The sequence below is a fragment of the Saccopteryx leptura genome, chromosome 4 (genome assembly GCF_036850995.1).
Source record: "Saccopteryx leptura isolate mSacLep1 chromosome 4, mSacLep1_pri_phased_curated, whole genome shotgun sequence".
Taxonomy (NCBI): Eukaryota; Metazoa; Chordata; class Mammalia; order Chiroptera; family Emballonuridae; genus Saccopteryx; species Saccopteryx leptura.
The window spans coordinates 205,119,860-205,140,376 of record NC_089506.1 but is presented as its reverse complement, the minus strand read 5'-3'; the positions used below and the strand labels follow the sequence as shown (position 1 = coordinate 205,140,376).

The window sequence follows — 20,517 nt, the reverse complement described above, 5'->3', positions numbered from 1 at the left end:
TCTGAGCCTGAGGTCACTCTTCTATAAAATGAAGAAACAAAACCTACCATTTGCATGCTTAGTGCCTAACGATGGCAAGTTGAAAATATTTGAGAGGCTCTTTCCGGCATTGAATATTTGCATCCCTATAGCTTTGTATAATTTCCAGTTTGCTTCCTATGACCTAAACAATGATGATAGCAACAGTAATAATAGCAGCCAGCAATGATGGAGCCCCTTGTATGTCCCATAGAAACTGTGTGAGGTCAATGTTCCTTGTTGTAAGCAGCTGTATGGGCTTTCTATTGCTGCCTAACAAATGACCACAAACTTAAGCAGCTTAAAATAACACAAATGTATTATCTCACAGTTTTCCCAGGTCAGAAGTTTGGAGCAGCATGTCTGCTCAGGGTTCTCTGCTCGGGGTCTCCCGGGGATAAAACCAAAGGTCAGCTGGGGTTTCTGTTCCTCGTCTGGAGGCTCTGGGGGAAAAAGACCCACTTCCTAGTTTAGGCTTGATTTTGGCAAAATTCTGTTTCTGCAGTTGTGGGACTGAGGTCCCCATTTCCTTCCCAGGGATCAGCCGCCGAGGGCTGCTCTCAGGTGTAGAGGTGACCCATATTCCTGGCTGTGTGGCCCCTCCCCCTCTACTCCAGCATCAGCACGTCAAATCTTTCTCGGCGCTTGAAATCTCTGACTTCCTTTCCTGGCCCCAGGCAGAGAAAACATTCTGCTTTTAACCGGTTTCATGATTAAATCAGCCCCCTGGACAATCTCCCTGTGCAAAGTCCACCGTGCCATATAGCACCACCTAACCACAGGAGCAGAATCCGTCAGATACAGTGGCTGGGGGTCAGGCAGGGTGGTGGCAATAACGGGGTTATCTTAGAATCTTGCCTCCAAGAGCCGCTATGACTTGGGGTAACTTTTTACCCAGAAAGAGAAAATGAACGCTGCAGTTGATGAACTGTTCCAATATGCAAGTTCACGTCCAGCCATTTCAGAAAAAAATTTCCCTCTTATTTTCTCTCTGTAACTCCTACGAGTCAGATGTGCTAGCTTGTATCATAATCTTCTAATTTTCTTACCTTTTCTGTATTCCTGGGAGATTTCCTCACCTTCTCTTCCAATGCTAGTATCGACCTTTTTCTTTCTGCTGTCATCTCTGTTATTCATTCTTGGTCTCTGAATGTTCCTTTACCCAATCTCCTGTTCTTGTTTTATAGATGCAACATCTTTTATTTCTCCGAGGGTGTTTTGTGGTCCTGTAGGGATTTCCTGCACTGGCTGTTTTTTGGAAATCCTTGTCCTCCACTGATTTTGGTCTCTGCCTTTTATGTTCCAAGCTGGCCTCATGTGTTCAGTGATCCTTGTCTCTGAATTCATATGGAAGAGCAGGAAACGGAAAACAGCTCATTGGAGCTCCTCCGTGCCTGTGGGCAAGGCATGAGGACAGGGGAGCATCATCCGGGTGACTGGGCAGGATCTGGCTGTCATTGTGGGACCCCAGAGCCAGCATCTGAATTGTCTTCTCCTAGTAGGTCAGTGTCCCTAAAGAAGGACCACCCCAGCCTCCTGCCAAGGGTCAAGGGTGGGGGGAGGAAGCAAGGCTTCCAGCTTCCAGGGACCAAGCAGGAGGATGGGAGAAGGGGTATCTTGCTGATGGGCATGTGGCCTTTCCCTTACCCCTTGTGCCAGGCCTGACCTCACCCTTGATTCAGCCTGCCATCCGCAAGCTCAAGACCTTCCACACAGTTTTTATTTCGATGGTATGTTTATTAGGGGTGTGGGGTGAGATGCTGATAAAAATTGGAGGGTGAAGGTCCTCCCAAATTATCTCTTGGCACCTCCCTGCTGCTAGGCAGTGAGGTATAAAATGAACCAGACATGTTCTAATGTCAAGGTTGAAGACCTACTGATTTCTGAGCACCTACTGTGTGCGAGGCACTGAATTTAGATCAGGAAACACTTGGCCATGTCTAGAGACATTTTTGGTGTCATGACTGGGGGTGGGTACTACTGATATCTAATGGGTGGGGCCCAGGGATGCTACTAACCATCCTACAATACACAGAGCAGACTGCACAACAAGTAGTGTGGAGGTGGAGAAACCTGCCCCCAAATGATAAGAGAGATGTTCCCAGACTTCATGGGAAAGGAGCAAAGAACCTCTATCTCCTCGTCACCTACTCTCCGCTTTCACAGCAGCACTGCAGCCTCAGCCCCGTGTACTGAATGGGGAATCGGAGGCTGAACCTGCCCCAAGGGGGACACAGAGGGTGCTCGGCCTGTGCCAGGTGTGTGAGTGGGGGGCGGGTAGCCCCACAAATGCCCACCTTCCTGCCCAGCTCCTCCTCCGCCTTCAGCTTCTGGGGAGAGCAGACGGTGGCCACAGTTGCCAGGGTGCAGGGAGCCTGCCCAGACCTGTGGCCCTGCCTGACGTTGGTCCCCACCAAGACATGTGACGAGACCAGGCCACAAGAAAGAGGTTTCAACAAGCGTTATCGCTTCCTGGAACTCCGACACGGTGACTTCCCCGAAGACCGGCTGTGCCTGGCGGGCGGGCTGTGAGCAGCGGGGACCAGGCTGCCCCTGTCCTCCTCCGCTGTCTCCGCAGCTGCCACCCTCTATCTCTGTCTGACTACCTGGAAATACTCCCCCTCCGGACGCACAGCCCCGACGGCTGGGCTGGCATTTCAGCAGCATCCTCAGGAGTGGGGTGGGGGGTGTGGGCAGGGCTGGTCCAGAGGGTCCTTCCAATGGCTGCTGGGATGCCCAGGCTAGGCTGGACCAGGCTGGGACCCTGGGTGTCCAGAAACCCGCCCGCTTTCCTCACTGCACCTGACAAGGACAATTGGCAATCGGGCTGGGCACCAATTTACTGGCAGCAAAATGGACCCAAATCTCCCATCTGTTTCCTCTGCCCACCAGAGTGAACATGTGGCGGGCCCACAATTCCTGTCCCTGTCTTGCTGGTTTGAAAATCCACGGTGGGTGGGAATCCCATTTTAGCGGGGATAAGATGTGCAGTCAGAAACTTAAGAGTTAGTTCTTAGATGTCATTGTCTCTGGGTGGCTGTGATGACTCTGGAATAAGTCACTTCCTCAATTCCCCAGTTCACAGAAACCTGGGCTATAAATATAAACCTGGCCACAATGGGGCGGGGCGGGGTGGTGGGTGCTCGGGTATCCAGTATGAGATGTGGATGAGGAGGGGGAGCTGAGGACAATATCAGAACCTTCTGAGCAGGCAGAAGCCTCCAGGCCCATCACGACGGTGGGGTTAACTTAATCTGTAACAGTCTTAGAAGATGGTATTAAAATAAACCGTGTGAAATTGCCAATGTCTTGTGTCTTTGACCTACAAAAATGGCAACTTCATCATTCAGCCTAACATCATTTACCCAGAAGATTATTTTAAGAACTAAAGAATGTCTGACCTATGGTGGTGCAGTGGAATAAAAAATAAATAAAAAATTTAAAAAGCATCGACCTAGAATGCTGAAGTCACTGGTTCGAAACATCAGGCTCGCCTGGTCAAGGCACTTATAAGAAGCAACTATGAATTGATAATTCCTGCTCTTCCCCACTACCTTTCTCTCTCTCTAAAATCAATAGATAAAATTTAAAAATAAAATAAAATAAAACAATTTAAAAAAAAGATAAAGTGCTTAACACAGAGCTAAATATACTGCTCACAAAAATTAGGGGATATTTCAAAATGAATACAAAGCTATAAAATATCACCTAATTTTTGTGAGCTATGTGAAAATAGCCCTTATGTTAGAATTCAGGCGTCCCCAAACTATGGCCTGCGGGCCGCATGAGGCCACCTGAGGCCATTTATCGGGCCCCGCAGCACTTCCGGAAGAGGCATCTCTTTCATTGGTGGTCAGTGAGAGGAGCACTGTATGTGGCGGCCCTCCAACGATCTGAGGGACAGTGAACTGGCCCCCTGTGTAAAAAGTTTGGGGACCCCTGTTAGATTATAATACATACTTTATATCTTCTGTCTAATAACATAACACCAATGATAACAATGACACTAAACGTTACCAATTCCTTTACCCTTTTTCCCCTTGTCAAGCCCATAGCAATTTCCATTTACTAGACATGTAGCGTGTAGCATGTAACATGTGCCCCGTATGAGTGTAAGCATTTTTTATTTTCACCAACACTCAGTGTCACCTATGATTCCTGAGCATGTGCCATGTACAGGCATGATATGAGGGGTCAACATGTGTGTTATACAAGGTGCATAAGCCAACACTGTCACGGTGGGTCACTTCATTCTGAGCACCCTTGTGGGGAGGTCTTACTGGCAGATTAACTGCAAATGGCACTGTGCTCAGGGTTAATCTTGAGCTTACACTCAACTATAGTCATAAGGCCAGCAATCAACCCATATCGGGGCAATGGATTTTTAAACCCCAATATGGGACTTTACATTAAGATCTTGAATTTCAGCTTGGCACCCACTCAGTGTCTTAATCCAGGGATCGATTGGGGTCCTGACCTCTACCCAGTGGGCTCACTGTCCTTGCCAGTAAGTAGCTTGTCTGGCTTCTTATGAAGGAATCCAGGAAGATGGAAGGCAGGATGGAGCTGAGGCCAGAGCCCTGTGACACTCCTCTCAAGACGATCAAGACTGTGCGCACGCACATACGTGTGCGTGCGTAGTCAACAATTTACAAAGTCAGAGAACTGAGACCTAGGTGTTGATGCTTCTGTCTGGATTCAGACCTCATGAGATCTAATTTTGGTTTTACCACAGGTTAGCTGTGTGAACCTGGGCAAGTCATTTCACATCTCAGGGCCTCAGTTTCCTCATCTGAGAAATAACAGTCCTACCCCTCTAGGCTGATAAGGGTTACAGGGAGCGTGTACAGAGGACGCTCCCAGCAGTGCCCAGCGGCTACTTAGCACAAGCGCATCATCTCCGAGGGCTCCCCAATGGCCGGCCTCCCCCTTCTCATGACAAAGCTCCAGCAGCCCCTGCTCCACCCGGTTCCATGACTGCTGACCAGCAGCCCCTCCGCACCCCACCCAGGGCCTCCCAACCACAATGACCGCTCCTCTCTGAACAGCGGTTTTCCCATTCATGAAAAAGAAACAAAACTTTGGTGGCCAATTGAGAGAATTAAACGAAATGTGCATCACAAAGTCAACACTGGGCTCCTTCATGGTCCTGCTGGCCCTCAGCTTCCCCGATGGTCAGTTGGGTACAATCAATCCCTCCTTGTCAACCAGTGATCTGGAAGGCTGCTCAGGAAATGCTAGGTAGGAGAAGCAGGTTACAATATGGCTCATAAAGAATGGTGTCTGCCTGACCAGGTGGTGGTACAGTGGATGGAGCGTTGGACTGTGATGCGGAGGACCCAGGTTCGAGACCCCAAGGTCGCCGACTTGAGCGCGGGCTCATCTGGTTTGAGCAAAAGCTCACCAGCTTGGACCCAAGGTCGCTGGCTTGAGCAAGGGGTCACTCGGTCTGCTGTACCCCCCCAACAGTCAAGGCACATATGAGATAGCAATCAATGAACAACTAAGGTGTCACAATGCACAATGAAAAACTGATGATTGATGCTTCTCATCTCTCTCCGTTCCTGTCTGTCTGTCTGTCCCTGTCTATCCCTCTCTCTGACCCTCTCTCTCTCTCTGTAAAAAAAGAAAAGAAAAGAATGGTGTCTGTTAAAAAAATATATATATATGTATCTGTAAAAATCAGGAAGGCATATATGGTATTTTAATAACATTATTGGTAGATTCTTTTTTTTAAAAAATTTTAATGTGGAAGTTAAAACAAATAATGTGGACAGGTATGAGCTGTTAACAGCGGGGAAGGCTGTGTGTGTGTGGAGCAGTGGTACGGAAAATCTGGGCTTTCCACTCAATTTTGATGTGAATGTAAAACTGCTCTAAAAATAAAGTCTGTTTTTTAGAATGGGAAGGAAATTTTGTTTTAATGTAGATTTTATTTTCCTAAGTCAAAAAAGTAAGTTATTAAGAACAACCATGGTTGGACCTGTGGTGGCGTGGTGGATACAGTGTCAACCTGGGACGCTGAGGTCCCTGGTTCAAAACCCCGAGGTCACCAGCTTGAGTGTAGGGTCACTGGCTTGAGCGCGGGATCAATGACATGATCCCAAGGTCTCTGGCTTGAGCAAGGGGCCACTGGCTCAGCTGGAGTCTCCCCCCTGCCCCAGTCAAGGCACATATAAAAAGCAATCAGTAAACAACTAAAGTGAAGCAACGACCAGTTGATGCTTCCCACTCTCTCTCCTCCCTCTCTCTTTCCCTTCCTCCCTCTCAAAAATCAATTAAAACAAAAAATAACAACCATAAATCAGGAAATGTGAAAGAGTCTGCATTCAGATGAGAGAGGGAATCACTGTGTGCCCCAGATCCTGGCAGAACTGGTCCTGTTTCTTCCAGACCAGACAGTATTTTGTCTCTCCCTAGGGATGCACTGCTCCACCTCACTCACCTGCCCTTTGTTCCAGCCAGATCCGACCCTGACCCTTTATTGGCCTTCCAACTCTGAGTACCAGGACTCGAGATTGCAAGTGGGAAAAACGGAACTCAGACAAGCATAAGCGAAAAAGAACCATGTGGCGTGTACAACAGGGTAAGTCCAGAGGTGGATTGCGGGCACATCTGGATGCAGGCATCCACGCAGCACGCCATGGCTCTGTCTTCTCCTTCTATTCAACTTTTTTGACACATTGGGCACAATGGTTACCAGCAAGTCCCAGTTTAGAGGAAATAGTTCATTTTTGTTTCAGAATAAAAGTCCCAGAAGGCTCTGATCCAGCTTAGATCTGAACGTAGGCATGCATGGGGATTTCTGATTGGCCAGATCTGATCCATGTCCAACTGTGGCCAAGGCTCTGGGACCAAGAGCCTGTTCAGGACCGTATGAAACAGGGTGGGCAGTTCCTGGAGAGCAAAGCTCCAGCTCACAGCACACCGTATGCGGGCCTGCCTTCCAGCTGTGCAGGCTTTGCACTTGCTGTTCCTCTGACATCTTTAAAATGTGGAGACAGAGACTGTCAGCTCGGGTCTGTGTTCTGTGAGGGCCCAGATACCTAGCGCAGAGGGCAGAGGGGGCACTTTGGGGTCTACACACTTGGGTGAGAATCCCAGCTTTTCCCCAGGAGGCTGTGTGACCTAGGCAGGTCACTTTACCTCTCTGAACGTTATTTTCCCTCCCAAGCAGAGTGATTCCGAGGATTTAAATGAGCTGTGTGGGAGTCCAAGGTCTGGGGGCAGAAAAGAGTGCTCTAGGAGAGAGAACCACGATGAGGACCCCGGGGATCACTCGAGTGTCAAGTAGGACAAGGCAGCCACATGGACTGCACTTGGACCTCCGCTATAGCTGGGAGGTCTGGGACAAACGATCACTACACCTCTCCGAGCCTTAATTTCTTCACCTACAAATAAAGGCGAAACCTGCTATGTCTGGAGCATTTATGTGGATTACAGGAGGTAACATAGATCACTTTTACAGATGCTGTCCTCTCTGCCTGAGGTGCCCTTCCCCACGGAGGCTACCCAGAGAGCTCCTTCCTACTCACACTGGCAGACTCAGACAGCCTCCCCGGACTGCGCGTCGCCCACCCTCCTCCCCATAATTCCCAGGACAAGTCAGTTTGCTCGGTGCCCCCCAATTGCTTCAACCCTTCAGCCACGATCCTGGTGGGGCCTGGACCCTTCAGCCACGATCCTGGTGGGGCCTGGACAGGGTTACTGAAACCATGCCCAAGCCCTTTCTCTCCTAACTCTCTGAACGGCTCCGATTCATCTGCTCCCTGTGCACCTGGCACAGGAGGCGTGAATCGATGCTTTATGGTCCCCCAACTCCGGCGGCACAGCCTCGGGCGCCATCACTCTTGACAGCATGGCACCCGCCAGGGGGGAGGGAGACTTGGGTGAGGGATGAAGTCCAGGCCTTATCTGGAAGCCCAGGTGGTTGATTTCTAAGAAACCAGCCGAGGGACAGGAAGACCAAGGCAAAGCTCAGGATGGTTTTCACTTTCAGTTTTCTGGAGTTGGAGTGGAGAAGGTGCCCAAGGTAACTGGTTGGGAGGGGGAGCGTTATAGGCATGGCTTCCCAGGGTCGAGTGGTGGCACAGCCACACTTCAGGTCATGGACCAGGCTTGGAGCCCAGAGGGGTCCTACATGGCTTGTGACACACAGCCACGAGAGCCAGAGCAGGGGCTGCCAGGGCTAAGGTCTGCCACTTAGCTCGGCACCAGCACTTCCCTTTCCTTCATTTGCCCTTTAGTTTATATATGCCGAGGATCATTTATTCCTTCACCCATTCATTCATTCATTCATTCACCCATTCATGTCTGTGTCCTTTTCTTCATTCTTTGGCTCCCTGTTTTCTCTTTCCTTCCCTTGTTCCCTTGTCTTCTCTCACCTTCCCCCTTTTTCCCATCTCTCTGCCCCCCCCATTTTCTCTTCTTACATTAATCCAGCATTTCTCAAGCCTCATTATTGCCCTAAAACAATTTCTCTCTCAAATTTTCTAACTAAATGCCCTCTCCCAACTTTAAAAAAAAAATCTGCATACTTACTTTAGCGTTGTCTCAGGCAATAAGAGCCATAACATCTCAGGTTTGATGTGATACATTTTTTTTTCCAGAATACATGTTCAAATAAACACATAGAGAATTTTTTGCCAGTCTTATGCCTCACATGTCTGGTGGGGGTGTTGGTGCTCGGGTGGCACAGCCGCACTTCAGGGAAAGGCTGTGTTAGAGACCCCTTCACTGGTGTGCTCTCTTCTCCAGTGCTTCTCGGGTGAGCTTGCCGTTCCATCATCTGCACTCATTGTGGGATTGCTATTCCATTTCTAGAGAACTGTGTTCTTCTAGGCAGGTTTCTAAGCATTCTACAGATAGGAATGCATTTACTCCCCCAACAGTCCTGGGAGATGGCGACGACGGTAATGGGGAAACCGAGGCACAGAAAGGCTAAGTAACTTGCTTGTATTCTGTAACTAACGAGATGGTCCCTGCTCTCCTGGTACTCATAGTCTAGGAGACAAGAGCAAAGCTCTTGGCGCTCTGGTGTGGGCTTTCAAAGAGGCAGAACAGAGGCAATGGGATCCCAGTACAGTCAAGGAGGGATTCCTGGGTGAAGCGATGGCTGAGCTGGACTTTGAAGGTTGAGTAGAAGTTTGCCAAGTGAAGCAGAAACAAGGGAAATATCAAAGGCTTTCCCTAGGCTGCTCAAAAGGCCTAGGAAATGATGAGAAATTGGGGACGATGGAAGCAGATGGGGAGTGTAAAGGGAACAGTGTGAGGCTAGACATGTACATTGGGACTAGGTGGTGAAGAACCTCACATCCCATGGGAAAGCTGTCATATTTTCATAGCTTTCAGTTGGACATCATTAGAATCCTCTGGCGTCATCTTGCTTGGTTCAAATACTGCTTCTACTGCTTTTTCCAGCTGTGAGATCCTAGACAAGAAACAGCCACTGCTGGCTTCAGTTACATTGAGTATAAAAAATGAATTCATAATGGTACCAACCTAGAAAGTGCTATATAAGGGGAACTAATAGTAATATTCATTTATAGTGGGAGTGAAGGAGTATGTTTGACCAGGGATGTGAAGTGATCGAATTTGCTCGGGGCCTCAGTTTCCCCATCTTGAACCCACTGAAGGAGAGGCTCACTTTCAGGGTCAAGAGTGTATTCCTCCCCCTTCCCCTAGGTCCCTGCTGACTCGGCTGGGAAGCTTAGTAGGCTCCTCCCAGCTGGACGTGTGATAGTTTCACTTTGACCCACCTTCCAGAAACTGTGGCCTTTCCTATCACCGGGCTAGCACAGAGGGGGACTTGGTAAAAAAAAAAAAAGGACAAATGGCACTGAGGAGCCCCACGCTGGGCGTGTCAGGGTTTCATTTTCAGTGTCCCAAGCTGGGGCTGGGGGCAGGGCCTCTGACATAACAGCCAGCCTGCACTGCCAACATTGTGTCTCTTATACTGTTTCCCCAAAAATAAGACCTAGTGCAATTTTTTTCAAGCTTAGAAATATAAGGCCTCCCCTGAAAATAAGACCTAGCGTGTCTTTAGGAGCAAAAATTAATATAAGACACTGTCTTATTTTCGAGGAAACAGGGTAGAACACAAACTCTGTGCTTAACAGTTTACGATCACTTCCTTTTCATCCTCTCAGACCCTATGAGATCCGATGCTTACGCCATTTCACAGGTGAGGAGATTGAGGCTCAGAGTCAGGGAAAGGACTGCTTGTCCACAACACACAGCTAGCAGCCAGGCTGGGCAGTGCTCCCAAGTTGTGGGGTGGGTGCCCTGGAGGGTCTCTGGATGATGGCTTTACGTGGGACACAAAGATAGTTTTATAAAACATTAAGCCGTGCCCCTGCTGTGGAATAGCAATTTCCTCTTTTAATGCTCTTGTAGTCTTTCTACTTAAGTCCAGGAGAAAGTCTCATGTGGGTGCTACTGTGTCTTAAACATGTGATACTTGACAGTTCTCTCTTTCTTTCCAACCTTTTCCTCTCTCAGCTGAACACAGAGTAACCTTCTCTCAGAGCAGAGCAAGACACCAATATCTTGAATTCACTAACATTGCCTTTCCGTAAGGGTTCCCTCTTTGTGGCAGGTGATGATTCTGGCTTTCTGTGTATAGTAATGATGTTTCCCTTTAAAGAAAACTTACAAATCCAGTAACTTGATTTGAAGAAAATAATAATTGAATAACTGAACAGCTGGAACTTGAATAGATCTGGCAAAGATCACAAAAGAGGAGTTCCAGTGTCTGAAGATTTGGCAAACTAAGCTTAGAGCTTAAAATGAGAGATGGGCTATAAAATTGGGCTCCCTGTGTTAGAGTGACCCTGGGCACTTTAGCCTCTTGTGCCTCAGTTTCTCCATCTTCAAAATGAGGATAATAATGGTAATTATACCTGTTTTATATGGTTCTTGTGAGGATTAAATGAGACACCGCACATCCATTACATAGAATGATGCCTAGTGTCTAGTGAGCATTGGACGCGTGTGAGCTGGGAGCCACGGCAGTTTTCAGCCAATGGCAAGCTGGGAATGGAGCCAGGTCTGTCTGACTTCATGGCTATGCTCATTTAAATACATCTGGGTAACCTGTGTGATGAAAAATAATAATTATTATAATTCCTATATTTGGATGGTGATTCATTTTCTTTCCACTTATATTAAATCATTTGCTCCTCATGACCCTTTTGAAATAAGGCAGTGGGTCTATATGAGTATAATTCTTCTTTTCTTTTCTTTTTTTTTTTAAGATTTTATTTATTGATTTTTAGAGAGAAAAGAGAGAGAAAGGGGGGAGGAGCAGGAAGCATCAACTCATTTTAGTTACTTCTCATATTGTGCCTTGACCAGGTAAGCCCAGGGTTTCGAACCAGTGACCTTAGCATTCCATGTTGATGCTTTATTCACTGTGCCACCACAAACGAGGCTAATCTTCACCTTCTAGACAAGGCCACTATAGTCACACAGGCAACAGGTTCTGCACTTGAACCCAGGTCCTGTGTCCCAGCTCTTTCTGCTTCTCCATGATGCCCCCAGAGGGAAATGTTGGTGGGGAGGGACCCCCAAGGCTGACTTAGCCAGGCCTTGCCCCCTCCTCTCCTTCATCATGCCTCTGGCTGCCCCTCCCAGCTGCACCCAGGTGTGGAAAGGAGTACAAGTCTCAACACACAGTCCCCTGCAGGTCCTCAGGTTGCGCCAACCCTGAATGTCACCCTCTCGGCCCTGCCCTTGCACAGTATCCAGGCGTCTAGTTCATTCCTTCCCTGTCTCTGCCCATCCTCATTTGTATCCATGGTCCTGCACCAGCCGTCCCAGGGGCCACTCCCTGGGGCCCCTTCTGACCAAGCAGCCCTGGCCACTCTCCCAGGCTAAATTCTGATGCACCCTTTCCTGGCTTCCCAGACGGTGCTGTGAAGAAAGGGCAGGTGAGTAAGATGCTCTGAGCCTTGGCTGCTCTGAACATCCTCCAGGGTGGTCCTAGGAGTTAGAAATAAAGCATAAACCCATGACTCCCTGAGCTTTGTAGTGGAAAAGATCATGAGCTTGGGCATCAAGCACCTGGAGTCAAACTCGGGCTCTCTTATTTACCCATGCATGGGGGGGGGGGGTAACTCCTTCACCTTTCTGAACCTGTTTCCACAGGATGCAACCTGTGTGAAGTATTAGCACCCATTAGGTGTTCAATAAATGGTTTATTTTAAAACAGCAGCAATGCAAGAATCAAGAAACAGAGGGCCAGTGCCAGTTACTGGATGCCTATCACTTGTTAAACACTTTACAGGCACCCTTTTCTTACTTAATTTCGCTCGTGGGGTGGATACGGTTATCAACCGCTTGTCCAAGTGAGAAAAAGAGGGTTCGAGGCCTAAGGTTGGGGTAGACAAGGCTCAGTGTGGACTGGAATGGGGTGGAGGCGCTTTTTGGTCTCTGCGGACTCTAAAGGGTGGGGAAGGGCCCGTTATTATGGCCTTGACCTGGCATGTCCCTGGGATATGCGCTCTCAGAGTCCAGAAGGCCCGCAGATGGCCAGCGGACAGAATGCATGGGTCGGCGTTATGACCCCGCGGAGGTGAAAGGAGCCAGGAGCCTGTAGCGGCTCGGAGAGGCCCCAGGGAACCAAGCGTAGCCGAACAGAGCCGAGCACTGCCGAGCGCTGCCAACAGAGCCGACAGAGTTCGCATCGGGTGGGCTTGACCGCCGCGGCAGGTGAAAGAGGGCGGCGCGGTGACGTCATCAGTGCGCGGCACATGGTGGGCCAAAAGCGCGGGAGTCATGCGGAGCCCTCGGGCGGGCGTTTGCAACCGCGTTTTATTTGTGTAATCTCTTCAAACCCGCTGGTAAACACCGCCCACGTCGCACGAAGTGAGGGAATAGCATGTGCAAAGGCCCTGTAGCAGGAGGGAGCGTGGTGAGTGCTGAGGCTACACATGTAAGGGCCACCTGCATGCTTCGTGGGAGGTGGGCCTTCTGAGTGTGGCTAGGAGTCATTGGAGGCCTGGGGCTTGGTGATGCCCAATTCCACACTGGGTGTGTGGTGGATGATAGGGGTTCATACGGGGGACCAAACAGTCAATGTAAAGCATGGAACCCAAGTTTCCCTCAGAGTCGTTCGTTGGGTAGTTTCCGAGGCCAGACCAGGGTTGGGTGCCACAGTTTGAGTGCTCTCTTTTGGACCATTGTCGCTATGGGAATTTGTTGAACTGTATACCCCTTGGAGGGCCCTTGAGACCCCTCTCCCCAGAATCGGGCCAAGCCTGTTATTTTCTGGAAGCCCCCAGCCCTAGACAGCCTAGCTAGATGGTGATGGTGGAGGGCAGGTGAGGGGGAGGCAAAGCAAGCCTCCAGGTAGCACCGGCACACCCACCTCATGTCAGCCTGATCCACCTCCTCTCAGTCTTGCCCATCCTTCCCCAAAGCTGAGGCCAGCTCTGCCCTGCGTTAGGTGAGTGCTGCTCCAGGAAGCCCTTCATTGGAGTCGGTTCACACCCAGACTGGGGTTTCTGATGCCTGCCACAGGGCGGGCCGCTCCAGACCTGGCCCATACTCAGTCTCAGCATTCAGCCAGGTCTCCGCATTCCTGTGGCTGACCCTTCCTTGCTATTGGCCTCATTGGCTGGAGCTGAGGGGCCTGGCCAAGAATGAACCACACACACCCCCTTCATTCCACCCCATCCTCAAGTACTCACATAAACGCAAGAAGCCTAAGGCCATCTCACCAGGCCTCCCCGCCTTAATCCGTCTTGGCCTGGCAGTCAGGGGACCCTGTCACCTCAGGCTCCCTGTCACACTTCAAATCCACACATCTTACTGCGACCTACCGTTCTCTGTCGGGCTCCTGCCCACTGCCCTCCCCTTGCAGCTCATCTGCCGCTCCCCCCCTTCACCCGATCCCCTCCAGCTTGGACAGCCTTTTGAATTGCACTGAACTCATCCCACCTGATGGCCTGTGCACTTGCTGTTTTCCTGCCCAGAATGTGGCCTACCAGGCTGGCTCCACCCTGTCATTCCAGGCACAATTTCCTTGTCCCCTTAGAGGAGCCTTCCTGACCCTTTCTAAGAAAAGACACCACCACCTCCCCCCGACCTCTTCATCCAACCACCTGTTGAGTCTTCATATGAACACTATCACTGCTTGGAATGTTCTTATTTCTTTAGTTTCATATTTAGTTATTTACTGTCTGAGGCTCCAACTGTGAACTCCGTGAGAACAGGGGCAGGAATCCCTCGATTATGTTCATTCCTGTATCCTTTGGAATTAGAGTAACGCCTGGAACACAGGAGGCTCCCAGTAAATGTGTTATACAAACTCAGCTATCATTTATTGAGCACTGCATCATTCAGACATATTGCCAGGTTGTGTGCTAAGTGCTTTACGTGCATCACCTCAGGAAGAGGCTCAGTGCTCGACTTCCTGGCTCTGGGACAATAACAGTTCTACTCATAAGCTTAGGAAGATCAGGCAGGCTGTGGCAAGGCCTAGGAACATGCATTTCCCCGGGATTCCTATCTCTTCCCTTCCCCACTCTTTAAGAAACCAATGGTCCATAGAGTAGAATGGACCTAGTACAGGTCACGGTTATCATGTTTGAGCTGTGTGACCCTGAGTAAGTGACTGTACTTCTCTGCACCTCCATTTCCTCATCTCTGAAATGGGGACCAGAGTCTGACTTGGGTGGCTTTGATGCGGGTTGAAGTGTTCCTGTACCTGCATGCAGTCCCTATCATGTGAGAGCCACCCCTTTCCCATTCTGTATGCCCCACACTGCCCAGCTTACCCACTCACAGTGGGGAGGGAACCTCAGGGGCACCCAGGCCCCCAACCTGTCCCCCCCACCACACACACACACACACACACACACACACACACACACATCCTCCTCTCACTTTTCATTCTTGTAAATTAACGTCAGTGCTGCTGAATCATGAAGCTGAGGTTTGAGAGAATCTGCTCAGCCGGGGAAGCCACATGGCACACACCGCGCCACCCCCAGCTCCTTCCTCTGCACAGGATCTGTCACACGGAGCCTGAAGTGCAGCTCCCGGGACTTTTAGGTCATTTTAGGTTACTGTACCTATGTTAGTATAGATTTTTATAAATGACTTACAAAGAGAAGGGGCTAGCTCTGGGGAGTGTGATCAGAGGGGTCTTTATTTGTAGCTGTTTTGCTCCAGATTTTATAGGGGGAATGGGTTTGTGTAATGAAGATGTTTTTTAAACTTTGAAGAGAAGAAAAAATCCCTGAAAATACTGTCAGCTACCCCTTACATTATCCCCCTTTAGAGGACCTGTTTCCTCATCTGTAAAATGGGGACATTAATAGTAAATCAAAAGGCTAGGGTGAAGGTCAGATGTTTTAATATGGGTAACTAGGGGCTTGGAATGGTGCCTGCACAGTACCACTATATATAAATGTTAGCAGCTGCTGCTGTTATTATTGCGACCGTTAGGCACTTGTGGGAGGCTGTTACCTAGTGGTACCCAGCTTCCGAGGCAATACAATCTAAGTTTGAACATCTGACTCCACCATTTGCTATGTGCCCTACTTTGCCTCTCTGAGTGTTTTCCCACCTGTAAAGTGGGGGAAGTTTCTAACTCACAGCCTAGTTGTGAGGATTAAAGAAGGTAGCACAGGGCCCTGCACACAGTAGTACTAAGTGTCTGCAGTATGCCCAAGCCCTGCCTTGTATTTCTTCAGGCAGTGCTCAAACTGAGTAGGAGACCGGGAAGGTCAGAGCAAGAACAGAACTGCCCTGGCTGAATAGCTCAGTTGGTTGGAGCATCATCCTGAAGGATAGAGATTGGTGGTTTGATCCCCGGTCAGGGCACAGAACAGGAACAGCTTGATGTTCCCGTCTCTCTCTCTCTCTCTCCCCGTCTCAGTGAAAGCAATAAAAAAGAACAGAATTTGATCCACACAGAAGAGAACAAAGGGCAGGGAGGTGGTTAAAAGAAAAAGCAGCGATTCCTTGGAGCCATAGAGACCAGACATCACCTCCTTCCCTCCCACCCCACCTTATTAAAGGGTGAAATCACCGAAGCTCTCTGAGATCCTAAATCTCTTCTGGCCATCCTTAACCTTGAGTCCTGGAACCTATTTAATCTCCAAGACAAGCCTGGGCAGCTACCTCCAGTTCTCAACTTAATGTTATGCTGCACTTTCGAGTTTAAAGGTATTATTAAATATTAGGACACTCCATTATGAGCATGGCCAAGGCTGCAGAGGGCCATTCTAACTCTAAAAATGAAGTGCAGTGTTTGCTAAACCCTAAACCTGAAAATGACTCAGTCTACCGAGTGCAGCAGCACAGCCCTGAGGTGCCAGCATGGCTTATCTGTCAGGCCTGTCATAGACATAGAAGTAGCCATAAAACCCATGTCATGGGGACTTTCTGGTCATGCGTGCCAACCACACAGGCTTCCTGGAGCAGCCCTTCCCTCCCCTGGCTCCAGAAAATACCAGTCTTTGTGATGCCTAGACACCTGCTGCTGGGAGTTCCACCTCCTCTAGCAAGCCCATTTTTGAGGCCCTTGGTGAGGCCCCAAGAGGCAAAGGGAATTGCCCAAAGCTGCCAGCAGGGCCCTCCCATCACCACAGACCACAAAGCCTCTTTCTGACTCCAAGTTGTGCGTTCACCAAAAAGTACGCGAGACAGAACAGGGCGGGAAGAAGGAAAGCAGACCCAACCCTGTATTCTCCATCCTAAACATCTACTAAAATGTTTCCCTTGATGCCTAGTGTCAGAATGTGCCACTCCTCCTTCCAAAAATTTACCAAGTCCCCACTGCCCCTCCCTTCCTGGAAGTTACTGTGGTCGTGGAATGAAATTTGTCATCCATTTCAAACGGAAAAGGACAGCCAGAAAAGGCCCGAGTGTCGTCTTTGACATAAGAATGACCAAAGGCAAATTACCTCCTGCACCGGTTTTCTCTTCTGTAGGATGGGTTAAAAGCCTTGCTTCATAGGATTGTCTCAATAGGATTAAGTAAATGGAAGCAGGTAAAGCTCTGAATAGGGTCTGGTACACATTAAGAGCTCAAACATGAGCTGCCATTTCCACAGACACACAATACCAAAACCAGACCAACGGTTCATCTACTCCCAGAGCTATGGGGCGGGACCAAGCAGGGCTCTTAGCCACAAGACCTCCAGCCAAACAGGTCAGTCTTAGGATGTTTCCCCTGAATCCATTCAGAACCAAGAAAAACCTTTCACCAAAGCACACACTCTAGAAACCTTTTCTTTAAAAAAAAAAAACTTTCATAATAAAGTTTATTACCTAAACTGTTTGTAAAAAATATAAAATAGGATTCTGCACAGCAGAAAAATAAAGCCAGAGACCCTCCCCCAACCCCTGGTTTGTGCAAAGATACTGGATATATGTAAACATGAAGAGGTAGGAGGTACAAGTTCAGGTCCTGGCCCCAGATATTTAAGTTAGGCTGCTACTACAACCAGGGGGACCCAGAGGGAGCACCAGGAGGGGGGCAGGCCCCCAAGAGTTGGGGAGGGGTCTGCCGCCTCGTCTCCAGCCCAGGGGGTAGGGGCCTCACCACTCCTCCAAACAGCTCCCTCCAACCCATGCGGGGAGGGCACCCACGTGGTTTCAGAGAAATAATAATTAATAATAAAAATAATAAGGCCCCCCAGTTAATGCTGCCTGCGCGGCCCGTCAGATCTGGAAGGGGAAGGAACTAAGGTAGTCGCGGAGGACAGGGTTGAGAGGGATGCGCGCCAGGTTCTCGCGGCCCACGGTGGCCACGATACGCTGGCGACAAAGCTCCTGCAGTGGCCGCACGCGGCGCTGGCGCAGCGGGGCCCCCAGCATGCGGCGCGGGGCCGCCACGTAGTGCTCGAGCAGCTCGAAGAGGCAGTCGAAGCTCTCGCGGCTGCCGTCCAGGTGGAAACGGCCAGCCTGGAAATGCACGCGTATGCTCGTGGGGCCCGAGGCCATCTTCACGCTGAGGGCGAAGAAGCAGTTCCGCTGGCGGCTGTCGCGCACCAAGAAGGTGCCCACGGGCTCAGCGCGAAGCCGCTCGTGCGCTCCGTGCACGCTCAGGGGCCCCCAGTAGAAGCCGCAGGCGTCCAGGAGTGCGCTGGTGCGGGTGATGTGCCGATACTCAGCGTGCGAGCGGAACGTGCGGAAGTGCGTGTCGCCCGGGGCTGGAGCCGGGACCGCCGGGCAGGGCCGCGGGCGCACTTGGGCCACGGGCGAGGAAGAGGAGGAGGAAGGCTCTGGCCGCCGTCGGGGCTCTGCTGCCGTGGAGATTGCATTGTCGGCTGCCACCTGGTTGTGTGCTACCATCCTACACGCGGGGCCAGCCGGAGGGGTGGGCCATAGCGTCCGGGGGTGCGCTGATGGGGAGACAGAGGCAGTGAGCGGAGAGTCTGGGTGGAGATGAACAGGTGAGGGGCCACGAGGCAACAAGGAGTGTGTGGGGCTTAAGGCTAAGACGCTGACCCTAAAGGGCCGAAAGCGTAGGACTAACTACACGCGGCCCCTTTGAGCCTCCGTGGGCTAGAAAATGGACTTCCCAGTGTGCTGAGCAATTCCTGGCGGTGGGGACTCAGTGGGGGCGGGGTCCAGCCTCCGCAGGCTCAGAGTTTAGGTTAAGTGGAAGGGGGCGTGGAGAGAGATGCCAGGGAGAAGCCTGCCCCAACTACGGGGCGGCTCTCGGCTCGCCGCCTGCTGGCCAGGCCAGGGACTGCCTCCTTCTCCGGGCGATCTGGGTAAAGGCAGGAGGAAAGCTGCGCTGCCGGAACCCCACGCATGGGGGGCTGCCAGGGTGGGGCCGGCGGGGTCCAGGGGCCTGGTGGCCACGATCCCACAGCGCAGGCCGGAGGCCAGCCTGACACCCAGTTGTCCTTTCATTTTCATTCACCCCTTCTCCCTCCCGCTCCCTTGCCCAGTGCCTGGCTCACCTGGCGGCGGGGCGCGGGGCGCCGCGGAAGGGGCGGCGAGGGGCTCCGGGGCGACTCTCGTGCATGCTCCGGGACCGGGAGCCGTGCCGCTGCCACGGCTGCAGCTCGCTCTGCTCCGCGCCCGCCCCTGCACCAGTCTTTTAAACCGATCTGGGGGGCGGGGCCCCATGGCACGAGGCTCCGCCCATTGATGCCCCGCCCCTTGCAGGCCGCGTTCCTCCGCGCCACTTTCGGTTTCTTTTTCTGCGGTGGAGGCCACACCAGATCGATCTTTGCAAACACCCGAGACTCTTCCGCGGGATGCCCCCTGCCCTGGCTTAGCCTTGCACCTGTCCTAGGAGCCCTCCATCTAGGTCTCTGGCCCCGCCCTTGAACCCCCGACCACTTCTCAGATGCCTTCTTCGAACCTAGTGCCTCTATTTTGACCCTCTGCCATTGGTCGCAGATTTCTGCATCCTAGCTGGTTCAGGATACTCTGAACTAGCCCTGACACGCCCCTCTTCCCACCAGGTGTCTCAGCACCCATCTCGGCAGATCTCTGTCTTCTACCCCACTCGAGCCAAGATCCCTTCACCTGACCTGCGGTCCAGCCTTAAGGACCCGGCGTCGGACCCCTCGCGACTACTACAGCCGGGGTAGTCCGAGAGCATCGGGAGGGCCGCCGCCTCTGCACTCTTCCCAGCCCCTTGCTGTCCCTGGTCTTGGCTTGGGTTTCCCAGGAAGTGGCTGCCTGACCACAGGCTTCAGAGGAACCCTTTGATAGCACAGGAGGGGCACCTCGACTGTGGGTTGAGTTCTTCAGAAACTGGGCTGGGCTGGCAAGGTCCCTGGAGGCCTTGGCTCGTCCTCCTACGTTGGAGAAACTGAGGCTCGGGAACGCCTTTGATTTGCAGTGACTGGCAGGTGGGACTACCGAAGGAGGCAAGTCCTCCTCACTTTCATTTTGGGAAGAGAGCAGCTGGGCACCTCAAAACTCAATTTGGAGCCCAGTGAAAAAATGGGTCATGTAATGATTTTTTCTTTAATTGTTTTGAGAGAGAGAGAAACATCGATTTGTTGTTCCACTTACATATGCATTCACTGGTTGATTCTTGTATGTACCCTGACCAGGGATCTCTCAACCTCTGCACATGCTCTATCTAGCCAACTGAACTACCTGGCTGGGGCATGTGGTGATTCTGAAAACCTGCTGTTTTATCCTGGCCAGTCCTCCTCTTCCCCCACTTCTCTCTATTTATAGATTCCCCTCCCTCTGTCAGTCAAGCATCTGCCTCCACTGGCACTCACACCTTGAGCTTGAGAAGATGAGGGGATGGTGGTATGGGCTATAAACTTGACCATTTATGTGTGATTCAGTGATCCTGTTTGTGGTAGAAAGGCACAGAGAACGAACCTGACTGAAACATGTACTTCTGAAAGAAAGGAAGAATCGATCCAGGTTGGGGCTAATGGGTGGGTAGTCTCCCGAATCTGGGAAGGGTTACACAGAAGACGGGGCAGTCCAAAGGCATGGTGGCTGGCCTCAGGCTGGCACACACTGCCCTCTACAGGCAGCTCTCAGGCAGCAGAATAG

General features: G+C 50.9%; 1 protein-coding gene across 1 annotated transcript; it reads right to left on the bottom strand.

The window, feature by feature from the left end:
• Positions 1-17,276: 17,276 nt before the first annotated feature.
• SOCS1 (suppressor of cytokine signaling 1) lies at positions 17,277-19,072 on the bottom strand. Its single transcript, XM_066379973.1, has 2 exons — positions 18,945-19,072; positions 17,277-18,377 (listed from the first exon to the last, which is right to left on the bottom strand). Exon 2 carries the CDS (start codon positions 18,325-18,327, stop codon positions 17,695-17,697), a length of 633 nt encoding a protein of 210 aa, XP_066236070.1. The 5' UTR covers positions 18,328-18,377; positions 18,945-19,072; the 3' UTR covers positions 17,277-17,694.
• Between the last annotated feature and the right edge of the window lie 1,445 nt (positions 19,073-20,517).